Consider the following 24,586-nt stretch of genomic DNA (forward strand, 5'->3'; position numbering starts at 1 on the left):
GAGTATTACAGCTACCATAATGGCTAAGAGATTGAGCTATGGACCAGGAAATCCTTTATCCCCATAAGAAGAACTCCACTGAATCAGACCAAAGTTCCAATACATTGCCCAAAACAGCCAATCAGATCCTTGCAGGATGACTGCAAGTAAGGCATGAAGGCAATACCCCTCTCCTACTTTTGCTCCCAGTAACTGGTTCAGACCCAGCCTCTGCCACAGACTAAGTGCAGCTCTATATATGACAGCAGCAGGAAACACTAATGAGTGGACGTCACGAACAAGTGTACATGCATCTTTAAACACTAGTATGAACACATGTAGGAAGCCTGTCCTGCTCAGTTTTCCTAGATGTGCGTACACTACTCTGTAAAGATGCACACATGCTGATGTGTGACATCCACATGTTCTATGTTTGCTGTGGGAAACAGCTGCGTGTGGAGGTCCCCTAGGATGTCTTGTTGAAGGACTGAGATAGGTAGCCTTGAACTATAAGATAGGAACATATATACACACATTAGAATATTTCCTGCCTTTTCCACCAAAGTACAACAACGTGGCAAATAAACAAGGTTATCTCTTAAGAACATGACATCCAACAATCTAAATTAATGAAGGAACAGTATGGTCAGGAATAAGATGCAGTACCACAGCTCAGATGGTCCAAATGCCCTCCAAGGTAACAGGCATTACTTGCCACCTGAAGGTTGATGGCAAAGAGGCAGAATGCACTTCTCACAGGGAGAAAGTTCTAAAGCTTAAGTGTCACTTGATGGAAGAGTCCTGATCCTCTTCCATCAATAGCAATTGCTCAGTGTGAAATGCTCTTTTTAATTGCTAAAATATTTTTTTAGAAAATCTGAAGTTATAACAGCAAGATATTATGGGATACTAGGTAATTATCATAGCTTATGCAGTCCTGCAAGCAATTCTACTGGGAGTCTAGGACCTTAGTGGATCAACGATGTGGATTCAAAAGATCACATCTTTTATTTCCAGATCAAGGAAGTCAACTTGTTCAACTATGATTAGAATGAAGAGATTTTCCCACAACATATTCCAAACTGCCTAAACTTCTAATTCTTATGACTGCACTTTTTTCTTTAAGAAAGCTGGAGTTGTCAGCATCAATGAAGCCGGTTTTCTTGAAAGGTTTGAATGGAAAATTTTTCAATACAAATTAGGTTAATTTGCCTAGGGTCATTTGTAACAGAAAATGTTCTGATGCCATACAGCAGGAGTCACCTGTGGCCCTTTATCACTTGTGGCCCTGTGGAAGTTTTGGCCTACAACTCCCATCATCCCTCACTATTGACTATGCTGGCTGGGGCTGATGGGAGCCATAGGCCAAAACGTCTGGAGGGCCACAAGATGCTCACCCCTGCCCTAGAGAGACTTAATTTAGCATGCTTATTTCACTTGTATTTAGTGAACAAAGTTTTTTAAAAGTACCCCATGTTAATGTTTTGTCTCAACACACCAGAAGTATTTGACATGAAATGTTTGAAGAAAAAAGATTAAACCACACTTGTGAGAATCCTATACACGTTTAAACAGAAAGAAGTCCTACAACTTGCAGCATTCCCCAGCTATGGCTACCCTGGCAGTTGTAGGACTTTCTTTGTCTAAACACGCATAGGATTGCACCCTTAACATGCTTGCTTATATGATACAGAATTTTTTATTGGAATACTTGTAAAACTTTAAAGACAATAGCATGTACTTCCCTTTATTGCCTAAATTTAAGGAAAAAACCAAAGGTACTGAAAATTGATACACTAATTTTAGCAACCCAACAAAATGTGCACCATATGCTGACAATCACTCATCTATTTCAATGAAGTTCGACTCTCTCCCACTAATGTTGTTGGGGCATCTTCAGTTTTGCTATCACTATTACTTCCATTTCACTTTGACACATTTGTGTATTTCAAAGACATATGTATTCTCTCACATACTTGCTAAGTATAATCACTTGAAAAACATCAATTACAACTTTAGGACTGCCAAGCTTGCCTAATGTTGTATTTGCACTTGGCATACATTCATTTTTTCTAATAAACTTATGAAATTGAAAATTTTCTGTGGGGAAAATTAGGCACTGGAAAATTTTCTGTTTTCAAAAATTTTCCTTCCCACATCTCTTGTCAGGATTTTTACAAGCACCTTTACCTCCAGTATGCATTCGTCCAAAACCTAGTGAACACAGAAACATAATCTTTCCACTGTGCATGCAGATTAGAATAATCACTCCACATATGCACCACAATGAACAACCTAAGATATATCATACATGACCTTTTATCACTTAACTCATCTGAATATTTTAAGGTCTCATTAAGTGATCACGAATGTGCATCGGAATCTATAAATGTTACTCAAACAATATGTAATCATAAATGTAATTTAATTCTGCTTCCAATAGATGGTATTCTCAGGAATTATGTAAGGTGATCTGCAAGAAATGATCCCTGCTCTTGTGTATCTAACCACTAAAAGAACCACCAACCCAAAGCTTATGATTCTATTACTTTCGGGTGAACTGCTGTATGTCTTCTTCACATAAGTTAGACACGTAGCCAGACAAGAATGAATTTAGATGCCCATTAATCAGAAGGCACTATCGCCACTACAAATCTGACTTAATTATGAGTTTTGGAACTACTAGCATCATCAAAACAACAGCTTCTACATATATACCTCAATTTCTGGCCTATCCTATCTTGAAGTCTGAAGGCAAGCAACTATTTAAATTAATCATGCAAAATACCTATTCAGCAATGAGAAGGTGGCGAAAACATTCACTGCCTCACTTTGGCTTAGCCACAATGCAGTATCATGAGCTCAGAAATTGTGACAGATGCTTGCGGAACAGTGATATCCACCTATAAGAATGTGACAAGGCAGCAGAGATTGCATCAAGGAGCACATTATTTTCTTCAAGTTGTTGAAGTGGGGGTAGAAGGATAGTTAATGAACACATCCTAGAAGAATATGCACATCTATTTTCAGGATGTCATTCCAAGTTTCATAACATTATAGCTCAGGAGCCCCTCTGAATACATAGGCCGAAGTTTTGCCTTATTTTTTAAATATAATAGCAACCATGCCGCTAGCAGTGAGATGAACACCTTAGTGGAAGTGAGAAAAACCCTCAAAATATGATCAAAACTATCTTAATCTTGGCTGGGATACTGAAATGGACCAAGGGAAGGGCGCTGCAATCTATCCATAAAATGGAACGGAGTACTAAATGAACAAGAAAAGTTCGGTTCTGTGTGCACCTATGGAGTTTCATGCTGTCACTGGCACAATACTATCTGGAGAACCAAAGATGTGTACTCAAGAATAACTTACTACTGATTTTCTCTACTCATTATTAGCCTCACAAGAGTACAGTTTTTCTCTACTATGACCCTGGGGACAATTCAGGCATTCCATTTTCCTCCATAGGAGTATGTGGTTTTTTAGAAGATATCCATTGATATACATAAGTGAAAAAATTAAACTATATGAACTACAATATTAGTTTGTCAGCTCCTGCGCACTGATTTATACTAAACAAATTCAAGGATGAAAAATCTGATGTTTTCCAGAACTACACCTACGTAGGAATACAGGCACCAGCAGCAGCAGAACTAGTATCAAGCCGAAAGATGCCTCAACTCTTGCTGCTTAAGTAATCTGGCTACAGACTTATCAACGGAGCAGGAAGTCACCTCTTTTAACTAATTGCAGGAAGTCACCTCTTTTAACTAATTGCATAAATAGAATGACCATACAGGCACAGACCTGTTACATAAAATTAACATGTACACAGATATGCCCACTACTAATACAGACAGAGAGCAATCCTATAGTCCCTGAGCAAGCATCCCAGAGAACATACGATGGCTCAGAAAACCCTTCTGAGGTTGGAGACAGCACAGCAACCTTGGAAGGGGGAGCTGAAGATACAACCCCAGAACCCTCCCCCTCACAGCCAGCACAGAGAGAACTGCACCGGCTGCTTCACAGAGGTTGGAAAAGTGAACTTGGAGGAGGAAGAAAGGGGGCGTTCCAGTGGGTGGTGAGGGGACTGATATGAGTTATTCTGAGCCTCCTCCAGCCTCCTTCCCCTTGGAAGCACCATTGCTAGATGGGCTCAAAAGCTCATCTGGTGAAAATCAGAAAGGCAAATGACAGGGGGGCAAAGATCGCCTCCACTATTCCTCCTACACTGCTGGCTATGGCCCAGCAGTGCATGGGAAATTCAGAAACCTCTGAGTTTGGGGGCTTCTGAGCAGTGAGCACGTAATTGATAGGACTGCGCCCTAACAAGCCTTGTAGGGGTTGACAAGTTGTCCATTATGAATGGTCCAAACAATAAGCTGAAGCTGAACCCTGACAAGACCGAGGTACTTTTGGTGGGAGGCAAGAGTAGGTTGGGGGATGCTGATCTGGTTTTGAATGGGGTACGGCTACCCTTGAAAGACCAGGTCCACAGCCTGGGGGTCATTTTGGACTCCCAGCTGTCCATGGAGGCTCATTAGACTACTGTAATGCGCTCTACGTGGGGTTACCCTTGAAGATGTTTTGGAAGCCGCAACTGGTGCAGAACGCGGCAGCTCGCCTGATTAAAGGCAGCTGCCAGTATGATCACATCACTCCAGTGCTGAAGGAGTTGCACTGGCTACCAGTTGTTTTCCGGGCCAAATTCAAGGTGTTGGTTTTGACCTCTAAAACCCTATACGGTTCCGGCCCAGCCTTTCTCAAGGAGCGCCTCCAGCAACACCAGACAGGCTGCTCAACAAAATCAGCCTCGGATGGCCTCCTCTCTGTCCCATCAGCCAGGACAGGTAGGCTGGTGAGGACGAGGGAGAGGGCCTTCTCTGTGGTGGCCCCCGCTCTGTGGAACTCCCTCCCTAGGGAACTCTTCCATGCCTCCTCTTTAATGAGCTTCCGCCACGCACTGAAAACTTGGTTATTCAGAAAGGCATTTGGGGTGGGTTAGGGTATTTTTAAATAATGTTTAATGTGAAATTTTACTGTTTTAAATTGTACTGCTGTACATCGCCCAGTCTGGCCGGGTGACCGGCCAGATGGGCGATTAAGAAATTTAATAAGTAAATAAAATGTGCAGCTCTCACCCATGCTTACTTTTTGCTCAGCCTCAATCCTAGTATAGGCATATTTACATTTGTAGACATATGAGCAACTGCCACCTCTCCAGAACCCAAGTAAAGTAGCCAAAGTGTCACCACTTGTTTATAATCTAGACTGTTTTATATTTGGAGAATTCAATGCATAATAAGAAATTGTTCTCCCCCCCCCCAGACACACAACCATCTTTCTCATTTATTTCTCAAAGAATGACATTCCTTTGGGAAATGTGACAAAAGACACAAATGCTTCACTTGTCACCTTCTTTGACATAACTGCTACATTCCAGAGTTGCCAAGAATGACTCGTCTAGTCAACTGTGGCAAGTAAGAACTGCCACCAGGCAATGAGGCAGGAAGAGTTTAAAAAATATAGTTGACGGTGAGGGCTGGGTGAAAAGAAAAAGATAGGTAATTCTGTCTAGACAGACAAAAACTTAATAAGAAATATGTATAGGTAGCTGCTTTGAGTGCCACTTTTGGTCGAAAAGTGGGACACAAACCAAATAAACAGATACTGAGTTTTGAAGGGTTATTTGCAAAGATGCTACATTCTCTATCGACATGCAGTGCCATACTTAGTGACCTCTTTGCCCGGTCCACAAATCATTTATACCATTAAACCAGCTGCGACGAAACCCCTAGCTTGGGCACCCTTCTCCCGCTGCCCACTGACACCACGAAGGGCCGGTCGCTTTTCAATATGTCACGTTCAGGGAAGGCAACCCCACCTCCTTCTTTGGCCACGCCAAGGTGACCACTCCAGGCTCAGCCGAGGAACATGCCAGGTGGGCGATGGAGAGACAAGGCCACACCCACGCCTCTCTCCCTCCCTCCGTCGCTCTTACCCGAGGCGACGCTTCTCGTCCCTGCTCATAGCCTGCACGGCCGGGGCTGCCGCCAACACCGAAGAAGCGGAGAGGAGGCCCAAGGCGAGCAGTTTCCAGCCAGGCCAGCGGCCCGCCGAGGAGTCGCCGCTCCTTCCCTCACCACCAACCGCTGCTCCGCTCATGGCGGCAGCTGCCCCGCTAGGCCCGGCTCTGCCCCATCCCTTCAACAGCACCGCCGCCACGACAGGGGAAGGGACCAGCCCTTCACTCGCCCTCTTGCTCTCTCTTCCCCTCCTTTCTCTGGCGTAGCCAAGGAAACAGCGATCCTGCCGCTAGGCTGCTTCCGGGTTTTCTTCCGGTCACGTGACGCTAACGATGACCGGCGGCCAATGGGGACTCAGCATTTGCGTCATCTGATTGGACGTTCCACGCTCCCGGATACAGTGATACGTGGAACGATTTGCCAACCCCCACCCCTCGCACGCACGCCTGGACGTGGCTCTCACGCACAGAGATAAGAATCGGCCGACTCACCGATCTCCATGTCTGGATATGGAATTTCCGGGTCCGCGTTAGTTTTTTGAGCGTCTCTCAGGGCAGAAATGAGAGCGGCATACAGAAATCAGTAACAAAGAGTCTTGTGGCGCCTTAAAGACATGTATTATGGCATAAGCTTCCGTGTAGTGGATTCCATCAGATATATGAATAGTTATCCTGACCTGTATATCAGGATTTGGCGGGGCGGGGGGAGTAAACAGTGAGGTCAGCGGGAAATGAAATGCAGGAAGTACAGACCGTGACAACTATATCTCATGCTGCTTGAACCGGGATCCCGGTATATGAAGCTCAGGTTTACCATGCATCTGATGAAGTGGGCCCTAGTCCACAAAAGGTTCGGCTTGGCCCAGAATAAACTTGTTCGTCTCTGGGGTGGCAAAAGCATATTGGCTGTTCTTGCTGCAACAGACTAACACGGCTATCCCTCTGGAAACAGAAATGAATTGAGAAATCCAAGATTTCACGAAAATGTGAATGAGCACCAGTGTGTCTTAGGCAGCAGGAAAGAGAGAAGTTCCTGATCTGGTCTCGTTTGGCGTGATTTTTTTTTTTAAATTCAAAAAAATACCGCCTCTCCTCAAATACCAGGTCCAATGATTGTCCATGATCCCCACATTGCAGGCGGCGCGGATGCAATAGAGGGAGCATGGCTTACAGCAGCCTTGCAAGGTAAATCCCCCGTTGATGTTGCCGGGAGAGGCTAGTTTGGATTTCCAGCCTAAAACCCGTGTATATAAGAATTCTTGGGTTACAGTAATGGTCAATTTAGTATCATCACACACACATCAGACCCCTCCTAGCCTAAATTCTAGCATGCAGTTGCTCGTAGTAGCCTTGTGCTCTCCATTCCCTTTCATACAGACACACTAAACATTTTTTTTAAAAATAAACAAATGATCGCTCGAGTTAAAATGAGCATGATCTGTCTTTACCGCTGCCTTGGAGTGGGGTGAAGGTGCCACTCAATTGCGGTTATGGTGTTTCTTTCGTCTTTCTATGAGGATATCCTTTTTTCTTTTTCTGCGGAAGAAACCAATCCCCCACCGCAAAATATCCTGAAACGGAAGCTCAGACTACCTCCCTCAATTGCTCGCTCCATGCTCTCATATTTGTTGTTCAGTCGTTAAGTCGTGTCTGACTCTTCGTGACCCCATGGACCATAGCACGCCAGCCTTCCTGTCCTCCACTCTCTCCCGGAGTGTGCTCAAGTTCATATTCATTGCATCGGTGATGCTATCTAGCCATCTCATCCTCTGCCGTCCCCTTCTCCTTTTGCCTTCAGTCTTTCCCAGCATCAGGGTCTTTTCCAGAGAGTTTTCTCTTCGCATTAGGTGGCCAAAATATTTGAGCTTCAGCTTCAGTATCTGTCCTTCCAATGAGCACTCAGGGTTGATTTCCTTTAGGATGGACTGATTTGACCTCCTTGCAGTCCAGGGGACTCGTAAAAGTCTTCTCCAGCACCACAGTTCGAAAGCATCAATTCTTCGGCACTCAGCCTTCCTTATAGTCCAGCTCTCACAGCCATACGTTACTACTGGGAAAACCATAGCTTTGATTATACGAACCTTTGTCAACAAGGTGATGCCTCTGCTTCTTATTATGCTCTCTAGGTTTGCCATAGCTTTCCTCCCAAGGAGCAAGCGTCTTTTAATTTCATGGCTACAGTCACCATCTGTGGTGATCTTGGAGCCCAAGAAAATAAAATCTCTCACTGCTTCCATTTCTTCCCCTTCTATATGCCAGGAAGTGATGGGGCCAGATGCCATGAACTTCGTTTTTTTAACGCTGAGTTTCAAACCAGCTTTTGCACTCTCCTCTTTCACCCTCAACAAGAGGCTCTTTAGATCCTCTTTGCTTTCTTCCATTAGGGTGGTGTTGTCTGCGTATCTGAGGTTGTTGATAATTCTCCCAGCAATCTTAATTCCGACCTGTGATTCATCCAACCCGGCGTTTCTCATGATGTACTCTGCATATAAGTTAAATAAGCAGGGCGACAATATGCAGCCTTGTCGTACTCCTTTCCCAATTTTGAACCAATCGGTTGTTCCATGTCTGGTTCTTACTGTTGCTTCTTGACCCTCATACAGGTTTCTCAGGAGACAGGTAAGGTGGTCTGGTACTCCTATCTCTTTAAGAATTTGCCACAATTTGTTGTGATCCACACAATCAAAGGCTTTAGCGTAGTCAATGATGCAGAAATAGATGTTTTTCTGGAATTCTCTTGCTTTCTTCATGATCCAGCGAATGTTGGCGATTTGATCTCTAGTTCCTCTGCCTCTTCGAAACCCAGCTTGTACTTCCAATAGTTCTCGGTTCGCATACTGCTGAAGCCTAGCTTGTAGGATTTTGAGTATAACCTTGCTGGCATGTGAAATGAGCGCAATTGTACGGTAGTTTGAACACTCTTTGGCATTGCCCTTCTTTGGAACTGGAATGTAAACTGACCTTTTCCAGTCTTGTGGCCACTGTTGAGTGTTCCAAATTTGTTGCCATATTGAATGCAGCACTTTAACAGCATCATCTTTTAGGTTTTTAAATAGCTCAGCTGGAATACTGTCATCTCCGCTAGCTTTGTTGTTAGTAATGCTTCCTAAGGCCCACTTGACTTCCCTGTCTAGGAAGTCCGGCTCAAGTTCCGTGACCACACTATCATGGCTATCAGGGACATTAAGATCTCTCCTGTATAGTTCTTCTGTGTATTCTTTCCACCTCTTCTTAATCTCATCTGCTTCTGTTAGGGCCCTGCCTTCTTTGTCCTTTATCATGCCCGTCTTTGCACAAAACGTTCCCTTGAGATCTCCAATTTTCTTGAAGAGATCTCTAGTCTTTCCCACTCTGTTGTTTTCCTCGACTTCTTTGCATTGTTCATTTAAGAAGGCCTTCTTGTCTCTCCTTGCTATTCTCTAGAACTCTGCATTCTGTTGGGTATATCTTCCCCTTTCTCCCTTGCTTTTCGCTTCCCTTCTTTCCTCAGCGACTTGTAAAGCCTCCTCAGACAGCCACTTTGCTTTCTTGCATTTCTTTTTGGGGGGGATGGATTGAGTTGCTGCCTCCTGAACAGTGTTACGGACCTCCATCCATAGTTCCTCAGGCACTCTATCAGGTCTAATCCCTGAAATCTATTCCTCACCTCCACTGTATTTTCATAAGGGATATGATTTAGGTCATACCTGAATGGTTTAGTGGTTTTCCCTACGTTCTTCAATTTAAGCCGAAATTTTGCAACAAGAAGCTCATGATCTGAGCCACAGTCAGCTCCAGGTCTTGTTTTTGCTGACTGTATAGAGCTTCTCCATCTTTGGCTGCAAAGGACATAATCAATCTGATTTCGATATTGACCATCTGGTGATGTCCATGTGTAGAGTCGCCTCTTGTGCTATTGGAAAAGAGTGTTTGCTATGATCAGTGTGTTCTCTTGGCAAAACTCTATTAGCCTTTGTTCTCATATGGCAAACCATAAACCCCAAGATGCAACGCTTTAAAGGATTTCCGTCCTGTTACCTAAGACTGCTGGGAGTCGTAACTTCTGAAACACGAATGCACAAGTAATGTGGGAGCTACAATACTTGCAGGGGGAAATCGCTCCTCAAAACAGAACCAACAGCCAAATATTTTACTGCGTCTGTCAAGATGAGATCACAATTAAGAGCGCAGTCCTATGCATCTATGCATACTGTCAAATCCTAGATAGTAAAAGTCCTACAATTCCCAGCAGTCCCCAGCCAGGGAATGCTGGGAGTTGTAGGACCTTTTTATATCTAAACTTGCATAGGATTGTGCCCTTAATTAATTATTGACAGTAACAGTTATTGGGAGATAAATGGTATGGGCATGGTTTATGATGTAAAGCTGGTTGCTGATTTTATGTTATGCATGAGGACTGCGTAAATGGTGGATCCATGAAATCAAACATGGATCCTGATGATTTCATATGATTTTTAAAGGGGACACCCACAAAACCACCATCCAATCACAGAGCAGATCTGCCTCCACAAACTGAACCATAAAAATCATGGATTTGCTACTCGTGGGCACCTCCACAGAATAAAAACATGGCTCCAACCAAGGCATGGATCCTCATGATTTTAAAAGAAAAATGCCCCAAACATCACAGAGCACATCTGTCTCTACAGACTGAAACATAAAAATAATGGATCTGGTACTCATGGGCACAGCCCCACTGCAAAAAGGTGGATCCAAAGGATGGGTCCTCATGCTTTTTTTCAGGGAAAATCCCCCTGTAAAATAGATCAGTCTAATACTATTGCTCTTTAGAAGACAGATATGGGACGTTTTCACAGCTATTAGGTTAACGGACGACAATTATTCAGTTCTCCTCAGTTTTGGTTGTGACACTCTGATCTTGTGATCATTGATCTTAATGCTGGGATCCCCATGTACAGTTGCCGTTGTGAAACACGAACCCCACCCACCCAATGACTCTATCAGCACCCAGTTCTTGCCTCGTTGATGTGGACAAACCTTCTCCCTCCCAATATCTAAATGCCTAACTTCTCTTCCTTTAGTATTGGACTGGCAGCTGTTTCATTACTCAGAGCAGCCTTCCCCAACTTGGTGCCTTTCAGATGTTTTGGACTACAACTCCCAGCATTCCTGACCATTGGTAATGCTGGCTGGGGCTCTTGGGAGTTGCAGTCCAAAACATCTGGGGGGTACCAGGTTGGAGAAGGCTGAGACAAAATGAGGTGGCCACCTCAGGCAGCTGTTTTGGGTGTTTCGGGACCTGTTGTTGTTGTTATTGTTGTATTTCTACTGCCAGGGAGGGGAAGAGGCACTTGTAGGATTTGCTGCCTCAGGTGCCAAAATAACTTGTCTGGCATCGTGTACCTTGCCTTTTGTGGGGGCAGGTAGGAGCCTTTGCTGTTCTGATTCAGGCAGTAAAATATCTTGGCTGACCCTTTTGGAGGCAACCACCAGCCTAGCGCCAAGCCAGCCAAAATTATTTACTGTCTCATCCTGTGATTTTGAATTCAGGTTTGTGTTGTTGTTGTTGTTCAGTCGTTGAGTCCGACTCTTCGTGACCCCATGGACCATAGCACGCCAGGCCTTCCTGTCCTCTGCTCTCTCCCGGAGTGTGCTCAAATTCATATTCATTGCATCAGTGATGCTATCTAGCCATCTCATCCTCTGCCGTTCCCTTCTCCATCCTGAGGGGCTCATCTTCTGGCGTCATATCTTTTAGCTTTGTCATACGTTCCATGGGGTTTTCTTGGCAAGAATACTGGAGTGGGTTGCCATTTCCTTCTCCAGTGGACCACATTTTGTCAGAAGTCTCCACCATGACCTGTCCGTCTTGGGTGGCCCTGCACAGCATAGCTTATGGTTTCACTGAGTTACACAAGCCCCTTCGCCACAACGAGGCAGTGATCCATGAAGGGGTCAGGTTTGTGTACCGCCTTGCAAACACACTGCTTCAGTGGGAAAATGGGATATACCTTTAAGATGAAGACGTGTAACACCTCTGAGGTCACAGAGATGCTTACTCCATAATGCTCTGAGTTCCAAGCGATGTCATCACCTCAGTTGTGTCTTTTTGCATCTAACAGCCGTTAGTACAGTTGCGGAGCCTCGTGGGTGACAGATCTGCAGCCCCATGGAACACTTGTAATATGTGCCAGAGGTCTCGTCTCTTTCAGTGGTAATAGCCCAGAGTTACCAGTCATCTGTTCCCCTCTTCTTTCTTTGTTCTCCTCCTCGGAGCCTCGAGAGGGTGGTCCAGTCCAAATTGCCAACCGCTTTATGGAGGAGAACCTTAAGCTGATATCTATCCTCTGTGAAATGACCTGCAAGGATCAGGTGAGCTACCTTGGCAGAGTCATTTAGAAAACACATCTCACCAACAGCTGAAGGCCCCTGCAGGGCCAGTTGCACAAGGATACAAGAAGGAATCACAAAGCAGAGGAGTTTGCCAAGCACTTCATGTACACCATCACCTTGACCCTTGCAGCACCCCTGTGAAGCATTATTACCCTGTGTTAACCGTTAGCAATTTTCCAACTGAGGTGTTGGTGAAGTTGGAGAGATCAGTTCAACTGGGCTGATGGAACAGGCCTTCCCCACCCTCTCCCCCTCCTCCTCAGACAAACCCCTCCACCCCCTGAAAATGCTACCCAGAGGGTCAGGGGAGCCTACTCAGTGGGGTGAGATGTGGGGTGAGAGGGGGAACCCACCCAAAATTGGGGGGAGACACCTGCCATGAGCCCTTCATCTACGGAAGGCAGATCCTAGATCCACATTTATTCTGGCATAAGCTTTTGTGGACTAGAGTCCATTTCATCAGATGCCTCTAATAACAGTTCAGGCCTTTGATGAAAAATGGACTCTGCTCCACAAACGCTGATGGCGTAACAAATATGTTAGTCTTCAAGGTGCTGCAAGGTATCAAAATGGGGGAAGGATCCACAAAGGGAAAGTTTGCCAGAACTTTGGTCTTTCCTTTTTGGACCTGGAAGTCAGTTTACTATGAGCTCAGAGTTGAGAGAGAACTGTACAGTTCATTTAGATATATATTATATTTACATATACGATTTCCTTCTTACTCCCCTTATATATATTCATTGTGTTACTTAGGCTGCAATCCTATACCCACTTACCTGGGGAAAAGTCCCATTGAACTCAATGGGATTTACTACAGAGTAAAAATGTACATTACTTTATATTTCATTTAGATGTTCGCGCGCGTGCGCGTGTATATCGATATATAGGTATAGATATGGGACTTACTTCTGAGTAGACATGTGTAGAATTGCACTGTTGGTTATAGTTTAGCTACAAATTATATTTGCAGATATGACTTACTTTGTATTTCATTTCATTTATATATTCATATATATGTATGTATGTATGTATTTATATCTATGTATCTATATCTATATTTGAGTATTTATTTATACATACATACATACATATTTCTTGGCTACCTTTCAGGGCAGAAGCCTTCCCGAGGTGGCTTACAGAAATAAAATACATAAAAACAGCTAAAATATTAAAGGTGATAAAAACAATAAAAGCAACAATAAAAGCCAACAATAAAGCCAGCAACCATGTTAACAGCAGTACCAGCAACAATAGCAGTCCTATCATGAGAAGGCCAACATCAGGGCCTGCTCTGGTTGGACTGCCCCTCCTTTGGGAGATGAGAGGGGGGAACAGGGCCATCCCACCAGCCCTGCTGACAGTCTACCTAATTATTTTTTATCCCCTCCCCATTGCCTTTTCCTTGTGTGTCCTGTCTTTTCTAGATTGTAAGCCTGAGGGCAGGGACTGTCTTTGTTCAATGATTGTAAGCTGCTCTGGGAACCTTTTTTGGCTGAGGAGCGGGATAAAAATACAATAAATAAATAAAAGGAAAGGTTCCTCCTGTGCAAGCACCGAGTCATTGCTGACTCCTAGAGGGACGCCGCTTGCACTGGCGTTTTCATGGCAAACTGTAGCAGGGTGGTTTCCCATTGCCTTCCCCAGTCGTGACTACCTTTCCCCCAGCAGAAAAGGCCAAGGTAAAATAATAAGTTTTCAAGGCCTTCTTAAAAGTCTGCAATGACAGAGCATGGCGGACCTCCAATGTCAGCTTGTTCCAAGGCATGGGGCCACTGCAGAGAAGGCCTTCTCACATGTGATCACCTGCCTGACTGCTCTCATGGGTGGGCAAATGAGAAGGGCCTCTCTTTCTGATCTTAAAGTGTGGGCAGGGTGATATGGGTGAAAGCAGTCCTTCAAATAACTTGGTCCCAAACCATTTAAAAGCTTTAAAGGTCAAAACCAGCACTTTGAATTGGGCTCGGAAATGCACTGATAACCAGTGCAGCTGGTGCAGTATAGGCATTACGTGATCAAATTGTCTTGCCCCCACCAATACTTGGGTAGCCGCATTCTGCAAAAGCTGCAGTTTCTGAACTGTCTTCAAAGGCAGCCCCACATATAGCGCATTACATTAGTCCAGCCTGGATGTGACTAGTGCGTGGATAACTGAGGCAAGGCCCGTCCTCTCCAGATAGGGCTGTAGTTGGTGTACCAGCCTAATGTGGTAAAAAGCACTCCTGGACACTGCAGCCACCTGGGCTTCCCCAGTTAGCTCAGAGTCCAGGAGGACTCCCAAACTGTGCACTTGGTCTTTCAGGGAGGATGCAACCCCATCTAAGACCAGTTGTAAACCTCCATCTGAAGTAGTTGGTTTCCCAACCCACAGTACCTCCATCTTGTTTGTATTAAGTTTCAGTTTGTTCACCCTCATCCATCCCAAAACAGCATCCAGACACTGATTCAAGAGTTCCACAGCCTCCCTGGGATGTGCAGATGGAAACGAGAGGTAGAGTCGAGTATCATCCGCATACTGATGACATTTCAGACCAAACCTGAATATATATATATATGTATAAGGAAGACAGAAAGACTAACAAAGTATTAAAAATATATTTTAAGCTTCTGACCTCATCAGTAGCTGTGTTGTTAACTGGGTATCAGGAGTGGCAGTTTGGAATGCCTGGAGAAGAACGTTCCTTAGGAGAAAAAACAGAGGTATGATTGGTATAATGCCTAAAAATTGTCCTCCAGATTAAGGCCATTTGTACTAAGAGTTGACTGTGTGGATCATAACAAATTGTGGCAAGTTCTTGATGGTATGGGGATACCAAGTCATCTTGTCTGCCTCCTGAGGAATCTGTATAACGACCAAGTAGCAACGGTAAGAACAGACCATGGAACAACGGACTGGTTTAAGATTGGGAAAGGAGTACGGCAGGGTTGTGTACTCTCACCCTACCTCTTCAACCTGTACGCAGAACACATCATGCGACGTGCTGGGCTTGATGAAGCCAAGGCTGGAGTTAAAATCGCTGGAAGAAACATTAACAATCTCAGATATGCAAATGATACCACTTTGATGGCTGAAAGCGAGGAGGAGCTGAGGAACCTCATGACGAAGGTGAAAGAAGAAAGTGCAAAAGCTGGGTTGCAGTTAAACCTCAAAAAAACCAAGATTATGGCAACCAGCTTGATTGATAACTGGCAAAAGAGGGAGAAAACGTGGAGGCAGTGACAGACTTTGTCTGTCTTTCTAGGCGCAAAGATTACTGCAGACGCTGACTGCAGCCAGGAAATCAGAAGACGTTTACTTCTTGGTCGGAGAGCAATGACAAATCTTGATAAAATAGTGAAGAGCAGAGACATCACACTGACAACAAAGGTCCGCATAGTTAAAGCAATGGTATTCCCTGTAGTAACCTATGGCTGCGAGAGCTGGACCATAAGGAAGGCTGAGCGAAGGAAGATAGATGCTTTTGAACTGTGGTGCTGGAGGAAAATTCTGAGAGTGCCTTGGACTGCAAGAAGATCAAACCAGTCCATCCTCCAGGAAATAAAGCCAGACTGCTCACTTGAGGGAAGGATATTAAAGGCAAAACTGAAGCACTTTGGCCACATAATGAGAAGACAGGATACCCTGGAGAAGATGCTGATGCTAAGGAAAGTGGAAGGCAAAAGGAAGAGGGGCCGACCAAGGGCAAGGTGGATGGATGATAGTCTGGAGGTGACAGACTCGACCTTGGGGGAGCTGGGGGTGGCGACGGCCGTCAGGAAGCTCTGGTGTGGGCTGGTCCATGAAGTCACGAAGAGTCAGAAGCGACTGACCGAATAAACAACAACAACAAACTAAGAGTCGAAAGACTAAGACTACGACTAAAAGACTAGCCATCTCTGAAAGGGTGTCTCTCTCTTTAAGCTGTCAGATGAAGAGAGATGAAATGAATATGTGCCTTTTGTCATCACTGATTGATCACTATGTACATAAAGTGGGAATCCTAAAAACAAAATTACAAGAACTTCAAAACCAGGAAATGTGCCTAAATGTGCCAGACTTTAGCTCGTTTTAAAAAAATATATTTAAAATCAAACAAATTACTTTTCTGATATCATTCAGAGAAAAATGTAAAAAAAAACTGAAAAGGAATATTTTACATTACAGTCTTCCTGTGCTCCCTAATCCTAAGAAATGTAAAAACGGAAGATTTAGAGGACTTCAACACAGTGAAGCACAGCACAGCAAAAAGTACTTCCACAACTTCACAAATTAAAAGACTCTTGTATTAGATCTAAGAGGTGATATAATTTCCACTCCAGAAATCAAACTGCTGTCTAAAGGCCTTAACTTCTGCCCTACACCTAGAGAGCATGACCTGGCACAAATTACTGCTGATGTTAAGGCATTTGAGAGAAGATGCAGGTTTAAAGAATATTTCCATAATGATAACAAAACTCATATTTTGAACCCATGCCATAATCTTTTCTCACAATTTCCACCCCCAAAACCCTGGACTCCAAACCCAAACAAAAATCCGGTATTAGAAACCTTCCTTAAATCAGTTAAAAAAAGAATTTATGAACACAAACCTGGACGTGTCTTTTACGATCTAACAAGAGAAGAACAAAAGGCCCTCAACCACCTTCAAATTAGAAAAGACATAGTCATAAAACCAGCTGATAAAGGAGGAATTGTTGTTGTGATGAAGACTGAGGATTATATTTCTGAAGGTCTGAGACAACTAAATGACAGCAATACATACAAACTCCTCAATCATGATATCACAGCTGACCTAAATAAAAAAAATTGGCAACATAATCCATAAATTCCTGCATGAAAACTTACTGGACAGAAATTGCTGATCTTTTAATTAACTCCACCCCTACAGCAGGAAGATTTTACATGCTACCAAAGATCCATAAAGACAACAACCCAGGATGATCCTCTGTTACATGCAACAATACTGTCAATGAAAGAATTACACTGTATATTGACTCCATAATTTAACCACTAGTCCATAAACTTCATATATTAAGGACACCACAGATTTCCTTATGAAGATCGAAAGATTAAACCAGGAATGCTGATTTTAAATTCTGTAAACTGCCCAGAGAGCTTCGGCTATTGGGCGGTATGGAAATGAAATGAAATGAATAAATAACATTTAACAACGATACCATCATTGCAACCTTCAATGTTACTTCTTTATATATTAACATACCCCACAAAGATGGCCTGTCTGCTTTAACACACTTCTTAAACAGCAGAACCTCTAATGAACCCAGCACTGGAGTCTTAACATGCCTGGTTAAGTTGGTACTCACTTGTAACAATTTCATGTTCAATGGCAATCACTATATACAGCTCCAAGGTGCAGCATGGGAGCACGTATGGCCCCATCATATGCCAATCTATTTATGGGACAACTTGAAGAAACTATCTGCAGAACTTCTATCTACAAGTCTAGCATATGGTGGCAGGTAACATTTTTGTCATCTGGGACAATGGAAAGGATAGCCTGGAGGTTTTTACTAAGTTTATCAACACTATCCACCCAAGAATAAAATTTACCAGTAACACCACAACTGAAAACCCAAAATTACCCTTCCTGGATAATCATTGAAAAATCATCAAATTGTCACAGACTTATATTGTAAACCTACAGATTCCCACCTGTACCTAAACTGTATCCGAACCATCTAAATAAGAACACTATATATAGTTTGGCTCTTAGGATAAAACGCACTTGTAATAACAAAGAAAACTTTTCACGAAGATGTAACAAACTTAAAAGAACGTCTCCAACAATGTGGATACCCCAGTCACATTATTGACGGTAACATTATTCGAGCATCAGTAATATCCAGGGATGCCCTTCTTTATGAAGCAAAGGCTATTGAAAGAAAATTGCATTCCATTTGTTGTGGAGTACCATCCTGCTTCCCCTAATTGCCACAAGATAATTAAAGATAGTTACCCTATTATATCTTACTGTGCTTGTTTATTGGAAGCCATTAATTCTCCACCATGCATCACATTCAGAAAACCACTGAATCTGTGTAAATTGTTAGTTAAAGCTGCACTTTAACAAGATATTTGCAACCCAGGATCATACCACTGTAAATCAACAAGTAGCATTACCTGTAGTTACCTCCAAGAAACCACTTGTTTCAGGAGCACAGTTACTAACAAAACGTTTTGCTTTAGACAATTGTTAACTTGCACTTCAAGTTAGGTAGGTAGGTAAATATGTTTGACGTTCCTTTATGCAGGCAAAGCCATCTACCTAGTAAGAGACTAAACATAACCCTTTCTTATTGTAGGTTTTCTGCATATAAGGTAAGACCATTGAATTAATGGTGAGAGCGCCGAATCCTAACCACTAGACTACCAGAGATTAGAAGATTGAGAATTGATAACAGAATGCTTCTAGACGGACAGCTCTAGGCACTACCAATCAAAAGACTTAGGGAACTAGAGGCTAGTCTCCTCCCTCTATGGCAGGTGTAATGCTGGTAAAAAAAGGGAAGAAGAAAGATATTTGGTGAAGATCCTGAGGAGTCATTAGAAGCTTCCTCAGACCTCCCCCTCAAGGCCACAAGGCTCAAGGGAACAGGGCCAAGAGCTCCTCTTGAGGCCTGCACCTACCCAAAGCTATGAAGCTGGGGTGGTGGGCTTCCTTCTGCTCACCAGCTGTGTGGACCTGTGTGGTTGAGCACAAGGAGAAGGGCTCATACTAAAGGGTCCCTGTTCAAAAGGGATGGGAGGTATCTTGCTGGTATCTTTGCTCTGCCCCTCTTGCCTTACTCACCACTGGAATGCAGCCCCTGAGAACTTCTATAAAATTGACTTTGCTCCTTGGGCTGAAAGAGGTTAGACACCCCTGGCTTAAACGATGGACCCTCAGGCTACTAGTTATTCTACACTGATTGTGCATGGTGTGATCTATTAGTGGAGCTGAAAGGTACAGGGAACTAACTGGGCAGAGCACCACACTGGAAGTATGATTTTTCCCCTCGGAATGTATAAAAACCAGCTGAGCCAGAAAACTGAAAGAAAAGAGTAAACACATTTTCTGCAATCAAGAATTAAAATTGGTTTCTCCTTTCTGATGTTTCATGGTTTGTGCATCAGGAAATTTGTATAGGGAAGGCAGAACTAATGACAATTGTAGACATTTGCTAATTAGTATCCTGACTGGACAAGCTGGAAAAGTTTTTCTCACAATAGATTAAAACCATCTGAGAATCCATTCTTCCACTCCTTGCAAGCAGGTAAATGAGTTAAACATTCCTAGTTCCATAAAAATAGCATGCAAAATTAAATTAGTAATGATTTGTCTCTTAATGCAATTGCAACCTTGAGAAATTTAGTTTTTGAAGAACAAAAATTTCCTGGAGTATGCCGTTCTGCAATATTGCCACTTGCTTCATTCTTCCTGATTGTTACATAGAATTTCTGCCCCTACAAACAACAGACTGCTGTGCTGCTTCTAGTTCTTATTTCACTTAATAGCTTTTGACCATAAAGGGATAGATGTGATTTCCATCGCAAAACTTTTATATTAATTTCTTTCAGTATTTACTGAGTCGTTATACTTCCAAGAATCTTTCCCCTGAATTCAACTTTTGTAGGGCAGCTAAAAAATGTGCTTGCTGCACAGTGATTGGGCAGCCAGCTATGGGTTGGTGGGATTCATACTGAATCACTGAGAATGTATCCATGCCAGGATAGGAAGAGTCCAAAGGGTTTCTCTGCCACCCCATTTAACATCTTGGGAACAATTGTGGAGAACCTGAACCCAGGGGGCTGTTCTCATGGTGGATTTGCTGTGAATTGGGAGCATTTTGAGGTCATTTGCAACAGATGACATTGTGGCTAATCTGCAGCCACCCTGGAGATTTCTGGTGGAAAAGCTGGATTTTCTGGTGCTGTATGCCCTTATCCTCCACATTTACTTTGGCATGATAGGCCTGCCCGGGGGTGGGTCTTTCACCTGTCCATGAACTCACTGAGCATTTCCAGCCTTCAGAATCACTCAGCACTCCCATTTCACCAGTAATTAGCCTCCGTGATGATACACTTCTCTGATGTTTGCATTACTTCGCTTCTCCATTGTGTTAAATCGTGTCTCTGATATTGTGCAAAGTCGCTTCTTTGATGTTATGTAAAGTCACTTCTCCAATCTGGCAAAGTATCGGGAGCCTGTCATTGCAACTAGGGAGAAAGTGCCCAGAGAAGGAGAAGGGTGTGTCAGAAATAACTCTGTGACAGTTTGCTGGAATGGAGCAAAATGGGGAGGGGTGCTCTCAGGGGGAGCCTTCAGATACTGCACTCAAGAATCAGGGATTTTGGCTTCTTCAGGCAAAAGTGTGCACATTGGAAAAAACAGGGTGGGAGCAATAACTCCACAACAGTTTGCTAGAATGGAGCAAAGTTGGGGTGGGGGAGTGCTCTCATGGGGAGCCTTCAGATGCTGTACTTGAGAATCGGGGATTTTGGCTTCTTCATGCAAGGAGGAGGGAACCTGGACAGGGGCAGGAAACAAGTCTCTCTCATTGGTTGAACAGGCCCTGCCAGATTGATGACGTTCCGTTCTATTCCCACCACCAAACCCGGAAATATGTTCCTTTGAAGCACTATGTGACCCGTGAAAACTGGATTTTAAAGGTAACGGTACACTCAGCTTTTCTTGCTTTGTGTGTCCCTGACAGGCCAAAGCCGATTCCATGAAAATGTGGATAATACTCCAACATGCTTCTCATTCCATTTTCGTGAAGATCCCCCTCCACCACCACCAATGACAAGGATACCGATGCCATGCCGTAGTGGGTTAGTTCCAGATGTAAGCGTGAGCAGCTGCACTGGTGGATACGGACTTCTCAGCCCACTTCTGACTGCAACCCCTCCAGTCCAATGAAAATGCTATACAGTCAGGAGATCCTGCTGAATGGGGTGAGCTGTGGTGTGGGCGGGGGAGAGGGATCCCAAAAATCGGGTGGAGGGACCTTCCGTGAGTGGGTCCGTGCCTCTTGCAGAAGGCAGACCCCGAATCCAACTCAGTGTAGCTACCTCTCCCCACCACACTCCTTATCTGAGGCTGTGGAAGAGATGATCAAGGTGTGCTGACATGGGAGGAGAGATCAGCAGCAGGACAGCCAAATATTTTGCTGTGTCTGACGAGATCACAATCAAGGGTGTAACCCCATGTGTGTTTAGACAGCAAAAAGTCATACAACTCCAGCATTCCCCAGCCAGGGAATGCTGGGAGTTGTAGGACCTTTTTCTATCTAAACTTGCATAGGACTGCTCCCTTAATTAATGACTGACAGTAACGGTTATTGGGATATAAATGGTATGAACACGGTTTATAATGAAGAGTTGGTTGCTGATTTTGTTATTCCATGAAGACTTGGTAAAAGTCAGATCCACGAAATCCAAAATCCTGATGATTTCATATGATTTTTAAAGGGGACACCCCTCAAACCACCATCACATCACAGAGCACATCTGCCTCCATGAACTGAACCATGAAAATCATGGATCTGGTACTCATGGGTGCCACCATAGCACAAAAACGTGGATCCAAGGCACAGATCCTCATGATTTTTACAGCAAGAATCCTCCAAACCACAATCAAATCATAGAGCACCTCTGCCTCCGTGGAATGAACCACAAAAATTATGGACCTGGTACTTGTGGGTGCCTCCCCAGTGTAAAAACATGGATCCGAGGCACAGATCCTCATGGATCCCCCTGATTTTTACAAGAAAAATACCCCAAACCACCATCATATCTTGAAGCATATCTGCCTCACGGACTGAACCACAAAAATCATGGATCTGGTATTTGTGGGTGCTACCACAAGACAAAAGTGTTGATCCGAGGCATGGATCCTCATAATTTTTACAGGCAAAATCCCCTAAACCACAAAAGAATCGCAAAGCACATCTGCCTCCATAACTGAACCAGTAAAATGATGTTTCCTGCACTTGTGGGTGCCTCCACAGTGCAAAAACGTGGATCTGAGGCAGAGATCCTCACGATTTTAACAGTTGATACCACACTACTCACTATTAAATCACAAATTGAATCTGTGCCAGGGTTTGTAGAAAAAAAACCCCTGTGCATCTAGCACAAAACATGGATTAGATACAGATCCTCCGTGTTTGTACAAAGGACCCCCCCCAAAACCATGATCAAATCACAGAGACAATGGGCTTCTCTACACGAGGCTTTTATCCTGCGATTGAGATTGGTTACTCATGGAAGTTTGCCAGTCCTTTACATGACGTCATCAACCTCCAGCACATCTTCTGTGCTTTCTGACCATCTCCGTAGCTTTATTTGAAAGGGAGATGAGGTAATTAAAAAATGTGTGTCTGTGTAAAGAGGGAGCTGCACTATAACAGCAGTGCCATCTAGTGGCTGTATAATGAAACATATAGAACTTGCAGATAAAGGCAATCCCGGGGTGGGGGGGGAGAGGAAGTGCATATGAAGGAGCCGACCTTAATCTCGCAAAAAATCCAGAAGCAGAAGTTGTGGGATAAAAAACCTGGTGTGGAGAAGCCCAATATCTGACTAAAGGGGGCCCTGGATAAAGGATCCATGAGGATCTGTGCCTTGGATCCATGTTTTTACACCATGGAGGCACTCACGAGTGGCAGATCCATGATTTTCATGGTTCAGTCCATGGAGGGAGATGTGCACTGTGCTTGGATGATGGATCGGGGGGTGTTCCCTTTAAAAATCATATGAAGTCATGAGGATCCGTGCCTCGGATCCTTGTTTTTGTGCCGTGCTGGGGCCAACGAGCTGGATCCGTGATTTTTATGATTCCATCTATAAGGGTCCTTCTCCAAGGAGCTCCTGCCAAAAGAGGTAAGGCAGGTGGCTACCAGGAAAAAGGCATTTTCTGCTGTGGCACCCTGGGTGTGGAAGGAGAGGTTCAACTGGCGCCTATGTTGTACTCTTTCCTGCACCAGGTGAAGACCTTTTTATTTTCCCAGGAATTTTTAGCATCCAGTTTTTAGCTCTGCTCTCTTAAATCTGCTACATGCGTTTTAAATATCTGCACTGCTATTAGGCTTTACTCTGGTTATATTTTTATTCTGTAGTTTTAATCTATTATATTTTATATTGTATTTTCTGTTGTATTTTTGTGGTTTTAATTCCATGAACTGCTTCGGCTATTGGGTGGAGAAAAATGAAATAAATAAATGATCAAAATCTACTCCACAGGAAGCACCCTGACCATTCCCAGAAACGTTTAATGCAAAGAATGTAATGTATGAACCAGTCTGCCCAGCCACTGATATGGCCATAGTACTCTGGAAGCCATTAGTCGAATCAGAGCACAGAAAAAAAAGTACTGTTGAGTCAGATCATACATTATTTCCTCCAAATGACTGTGGGCACGCATACATTCATAGACAGGTCTGGACAGACCACACAGCATCCATTTTGAATGTGACTCAGCCCTAACATTGTTTAATTTTCATCCAGAAATATTAGGATTTTTGCAACATGACTAGTCTAGAAGTCATGTGATAGCATGGACAAAATCTGCGATATCAAGCATCCCTCATATATACCAAATCACATTTCAAAGAAACACACAATGAGAGTTTATTATATTTTTATTTCAGCACAAGCAATCGAGAAAGGTTAAGCACATTACATTGTGTTTCATAATTTCTCTGCTCAAGCTGGTTAATCGGATGAAATCTGTACACATCAAAGAATCCTAAATGATACCTGGAACATCCTGCCCTTGGGAAAGTGATTATTTATACAAGCAGCTAAGTGTACATTGGTTATGTTTGTTTGACATTAAGAAAATGGGGGAAGAAACTTAAAATAGTCCGGTTGCTTACATGTAACTGTAGTTCTTCAAGTGGTCATCTGTACATTCACACATATGGGCTCTATGCCTACGCGGAGACTCGTTCGGGAAACTTCCAAGCTGCAGAGATTTTTGGTGGGAACCCCTCCCCTACCGCCTGTGGCATATATAGTGTGGGTTCCCGCCTTCCCCTCAGTTCCTTGAGACCGCAAGAGTCCCGGACTGAGGAGAAGAATACCTTGGTACCAATGGACTGTTGACAGGGAGGGACGGTGGGCAATTGAGTTATTTCCTTTGTAGACTGTGGGTCACTGACAATTAGCATCTGAATGACCCATTGAATTAAGTGGATTAAAAAGCCTTGGAATTGAAGTCTCTTGTCTGTGTTTTGATTTGA

At 43.7% G+C, this 24,586-nt stretch overlaps 1 protein-coding gene across 6 annotated transcripts in view; it reads right to left on the reverse strand.

The window, feature by feature from the left end:
- EDEM3 (ER degradation enhancing alpha-mannosidase like protein 3) overlaps nucleotides 1–6,270 on the reverse strand; it is a 47,900-nt gene extending 41,630 nt beyond the window's left edge. For 4 of the 6 annotated variants that reach the window (XM_084851368.1, XM_084851366.1, XM_084851365.1 and 1 more), the window contains exon 1: nucleotides 5,987–6,270. In XM_084851368.1, the coding sequence (XP_084707494.1) occupies nucleotides 5,987–6,150 (164 nt within the window). In that variant the 5' untranslated portion in view covers nucleotides 6,151–6,270. Of the gene's footprint in view, nucleotides 1–5,869 lie in introns of all 6 variants that reach the window. The other 2 variants (XM_084851369.1, XM_084851367.1) reach the window with 1 other exon arrangement.
- Between the last annotated feature and the right edge of the window lie 18,316 nt (nucleotides 6,271–24,586).

This window comes from Heloderma suspectum, chromosome 4 (genome assembly GCF_057233095.1).
Source record: "Heloderma suspectum isolate Gila_16-S chromosome 4, 16-S_ref, whole genome shotgun sequence".
NCBI lineage: Eukaryota > Metazoa > Chordata > Lepidosauria > Squamata > Helodermatidae > Heloderma > Heloderma suspectum.